Source organism: Cicer arietinum, chromosome 3, assembly GCF_000331145.2.
Source record: "Cicer arietinum cultivar CDC Frontier isolate Library 1 chromosome 3, Cicar.CDCFrontier_v2.0, whole genome shotgun sequence".
In the NCBI taxonomy this organism is placed as follows: Eukaryota; Viridiplantae; Streptophyta; class Magnoliopsida; order Fabales; family Fabaceae; genus Cicer; species Cicer arietinum.
Window position 1 is genome coordinate 68,627,838 of NC_021162.2, and position 2,526 is coordinate 68,630,363.

Here is a 2,526-nt window from a genome sequence, read left to right on the forward strand (position 1 = left end):
TTTATACCAAAAAGAGAAAAATAAATAAATAAAATAAAAACTGTATTCAATCACACATCATCTTCTGCTTCATCCTAAAACAATGGGAGAAAAACCAAAAGCAATCAAATTAGTCATCACTTCGAACTAACTCAACACCCTCTCTTATCTTTATTTCCAGTGGAGAGGCAAAAAAACTAAAATAATAAAACAAAACAAAAAACCTTCAAAAAAGAAGGGGAAATAAAAAATACCATACTCATTACAATCAAATATACTACCTAGTGATGATATCATCATGAAGAATAGAAAACTTTATTCTAAGGTAGTTTTAAATTGTAGTTTGTAAGGTGTAAAACTACAGGTTAAAAACATATTTTGAATTTATGCTTTCCTTGTTAATTATCATCTTCAAAATGCATATTCAAGAATAACCATTAATTAGTACTTTGAAATTCTAAACCTTCTACACCATCTAACACCATTTCTCTGTGCCTGCATTCTCTACTGCAGAAAGCTTTCTCTCCTCTGCAAAACACAAACTAACTTCAAATTAAACCTCACAACCAACACTTCAAATACTTTTCTACTTGATAGTATATCATGTTAATTATGTATTTTTTTTAATCAATATCATATTATATGAAATAATTAACATTATAATACAAATACTTCACAACAAAAAAACTAATTCAAAGTGCAAAGGTAAATGATACTGACCTATAAATAAAGATATCCTTTGTTTGCTCAAGATGTTTCTTGCAAGTGTAACATACTCTAAGGAAATTCTCATAAACAGAATTAGAGTTTTGTGGCAATGAACAGTAATTCTCCTCCACAATGTAATTATTGAATATATGAGTTGTTCTTGGATTAGCACCATGTGATATGACACATGTATATTCCTCACTAAGTTCCATCTCACTCAAAGACATAATAAGTCCTATGTTTGGAGAATCCTTAGTTTTGGTCCCAAAATAATCACCACCACTACATGGTTGACACTCAAATGGGATTTTAACCTTAAGTTGTGTTCCAAACAGGACATTTCCTTTGTTTGGTTCAAAAGAATTCTCAAAAAGAGCAACACCAATGCCTCTTGAATCTTTTTTGTCCCAAGAGGTTTTGTTGGGAATAATTTGTGTTGTGTTTTTGTCATGAAAGAATGGATTTTTAAAGCCATAGGGTGATAACAATCTAGTGTCAAGAATTGAAGTTGGGCTTTTTAAAACATGGTCAGTTCCAAAAAGAGTACTATTGTTGTTGTTGTTGTTGGTGAAATCTTTGAATTTTGGTGAACCAAATAAAGAAGGGATTGTTTTTTTGGTACAATTTTGATTATTGGAAGATTGTTGAGAACTGTGATCAGCCATTAAATTTGGCTTCGTCACTGCTCTTGATCTGTTCCTTAGCAGCATAAGTACTCTCTTTCTAGCTTCTTGTTTGATCTCAAAAACTAAAATTAACTGCAAAAAAGAATAACAATAATTAGATTCAAAGCAAAAAAAAATAAAAAAATCTTATAGATTATGAGTGATAAAAAACTAACCCAAAACAGCTAGAGACTAAACCACTTTGATCTTATCATTTATGCAGGTTCGTATTTGAAGATATTTTATCTGTTCTATAACAGAAAAAAAGGCAAGGCTTCGGGGAATATTTGTGTACTTGATACAAAAAGAGTAAACAAAAAGTAAAAACTAAAGAGGGTTATTCCTCTTTTTGTTAATTTTGTTGATGAATAAGAAAAAGTAGTGAAAGACATGTGATTAGTAGAAGCTCTGCCATTTACTATATATTATATGCTGTGTTATTCAGGCACATATTATATAGTAAATATTTTTTATACTTGTCATGAGAAAGCACTAAAAATGAACTCTTTTGCAATCTCTATAACTCCTAGTTCTTTTTTGTTAATTTTCTTTCTTTGTTTGTTCTTCTGATCTAAGGCTGCAAAGTTTGGAACTGTTTAAAAAAGCATTGGAGAGGAAGCTTTGAAGTTAGGAGAGAGAGACGTGTTTGGATTGACATGCCAGTTATGTGTTAAATGGAAGAGAAGCAAAAGGTGTCGTGTGCATGAAAATCAAACGGTATGACTTTATATATATTGCTAAAATATACTTTTGTCGCTATATAACAGATATTTTATAGGAGTTTAATTCTTATATACTATGAGCTAAAAAAATTTACATTTGCACGTCACATTTATTTTATTTATGGAAATGACTCCAGAGTACTTTTTATAAAAATTAAGATTTTAATGATCGTAATTGATTGAATTCTAATTGATTGATAAAATAATTTTTTTATGTATATAAATTAAATTCATGTCATATTTACTTTAATTTGAGTGTATTATATGAACTTAATGTAGATAATTGTTTTTACTTTATACTCATTGTTTAGTATATTGTTATAACTTATAAGTATAACATCATCAATTGTAGATGCTTTTACCATGAATAGTAATAGTATATAGTTGGAGTCAAATATATATATATATATATATATATATATATATATATATATATATATATATATATATAT

General features: G+C 28.3%; 1 protein-coding gene across 1 annotated transcript; it reads right to left on the reverse strand.

The window, feature by feature from the left end:
* On the reverse strand, nucleotides 1-2,055 carry LOC101511525 (protein MARD1). The gene is made up of 3 exons (XM_004493632.4): nucleotides 1,529-2,055; nucleotides 700-1,445; nucleotides 1-507 (listed from the first exon to the last, which is right to left on the reverse strand). Exons 2-3 carry the CDS (start codon nucleotides 1,395-1,397, stop codon nucleotides 417-419), a joined length of 789 nt encoding a protein of 262 aa, XP_004493689.1. The 5' UTR covers nucleotides 1,398-1,445; nucleotides 1,529-2,055; the 3' UTR covers nucleotides 1-416.
* Nucleotides 2,056-2,526: the final 471 nt, after the last annotated feature.